The sequence below is a fragment of the Buceros rhinoceros genome, unplaced genomic scaffold (genome assembly GCF_000710305.1).
Source record: "Buceros rhinoceros silvestris isolate BGI_N320 unplaced genomic scaffold, ASM71030v1 scaffold34843, whole genome shotgun sequence".
Classification (NCBI taxonomy): Eukaryota; Metazoa; Chordata; class Aves; order Bucerotiformes; family Bucerotidae; genus Buceros; species Buceros rhinoceros.
The window spans coordinates 11,901-13,481 of NW_010403670.1; the positions used below are offsets into that span (position 1 = coordinate 11,901).

Consider the following 1,581-nt stretch of genomic DNA (forward strand, 5'->3'; position numbering starts at 1 on the left):
GGGGGGTTGCCCCCAGCCTCCTCGGGATACTAAAAGAGATGGTGTTACAGCTTTGGTTTGTCTGGGCCTTTGTCAAGTGTCTCAAACCAGAATAACCTGGTTCAGATGGTGTGGTTTGGGTTGCTGGCTCTCTCCTGTGCCCTCATGGTCTGGAGAAAGGTGCCAGCAGGACAGCCATGTCTCACACCTTCCCGTCCCTTGCAGGTGAATCAGGGGAACATGCCGGGCATCCAGAGCACCTTCCTTGCCATGGACACGGAGGAGGGTGTGGAGGTGGTGTGGAATGAGCTGCTCTTCACCGACAAGAAGGCCTTTAAAGCACACGAGGTGAGCCACCCCTCCCAGTGGGGACTGGTCCCACCTCCCCTGAGAGCTCCTGGACAGCAGCACACGTCAGTCACCTCAGTCAGCCGTGACAGCCACATCGTACTGTGCTCCCTTGGCTCCTCTCACAAAGACAGCTCCACATCTCCCCTGTGCCCCAAAACCAGCTTTCCCTGTGACAGGGGCACGGCCTCCTCCCTGGCCCAAGGTTCCCTTGCTCTCAGAGGAGTCCTGCCACATCCCAGGACCTGCCACCTCACCCGTCCTCTCTCTGCCTGCAGGAGAAGATCAAGACCATGTTTGAGCAGCTGGTGCTTGTGGATCACCCCAACATCGTAAAGCTTCACAAATACTGGCTGGATGTGAAAGACTTGAAGGCACGGGTAGGGAGGGCTCGGGGAGGCAGAGCACCCAGGGGTCCCCAGGCTGGGGGAGGGATGCCAGTGGGAGCCCAGTGGGGATCCCAGCTCTGCTCACCAGGGCCAGCGCAGGCTGCATGCTGCTGGCTGTGCAGCCCACAGGCTGTGCATAGCGCTGGTGGCACAGGGAGGCCAGGAAGCTGACACCTCTCTTCCCTGCCAGGTCATCTTCATCACAGAGTACGTGTCCTCAGGGAGCTTGAAGCAGTTCCTGAAGAAAACCAAGAAAAACCACAAGGCCATGAATGCCAGGGTAGGTTCTCTGGGAGCAGCACAGGGTGTCCCAGGTGAAGCAGGTGGCACAGAGAGGGTCTCTGGCCTCTTAGAAGGCAGAACGAGTGTGTGTGGTTGAAGCCTGAACTACCAGGGACTCCCACTGTAGGGAGATGGCCTCTTGGTGAGGGCTGGAGCGAGAGCAGAACTTCCCCAGGACACCCCAGGCACAGGTCCTCCTGTCAGGATCTGACCCAGAGCTGGGGAACCTGCTGGAAGCTGCTGCAGGAAGGTTCAGCTGCATGATGCTGGCTGCTCCGGGGGCTTCGGGAGGCCTGCGTCTCCATCACCCTCATCGAGGGATGCTGGGCTTGTGGCTGAAGGGACCGGTGTCCCCTGCAAACCCTCTCCGTATGGTCTGGGTAACGGTTCTGCAGGCAGGTCTCAGCTGGCTGTGCCCGAGGAGCTGGGTGACTGCTCTGGGGGCCTGTGCTTGACCTTGCAGTTCTGCCATGACGTGTGAGCTCAGTGCTACACCGGTGCAGTCAGGCGCTCCCAGAGCCGCGGCTGGTATGTACCATATGCCTAGCCCCGAAGCCATGGCTGGACCTGTCCCCCCTTTGCC

At 60.0% G+C, this 1,581-nt stretch overlaps 1 protein-coding gene across 1 annotated transcript in view; it reads left to right on the forward strand.

Annotated features, from left to right (window-relative positions):
* Window positions 1-204: 204 nt before the first annotated feature.
* Window positions 205-1,581, forward strand: part of NRBP2 (nuclear receptor binding protein 2) — a gene marked incomplete at its 5' end in the record, with an annotated part of 12,892 nt that continues 11,515 nt past the window's right edge. The window contains 3 exons of the mRNA XM_010133101.1: window positions 205-327; window positions 606-707; window positions 907-996. Coding sequence (XP_010131403.1) covers window positions 205-327; window positions 606-707; window positions 907-996 — 315 coding nt within the window. The remainder of the gene's footprint in view (window positions 328-605; window positions 708-906; window positions 997-1,581) is intronic.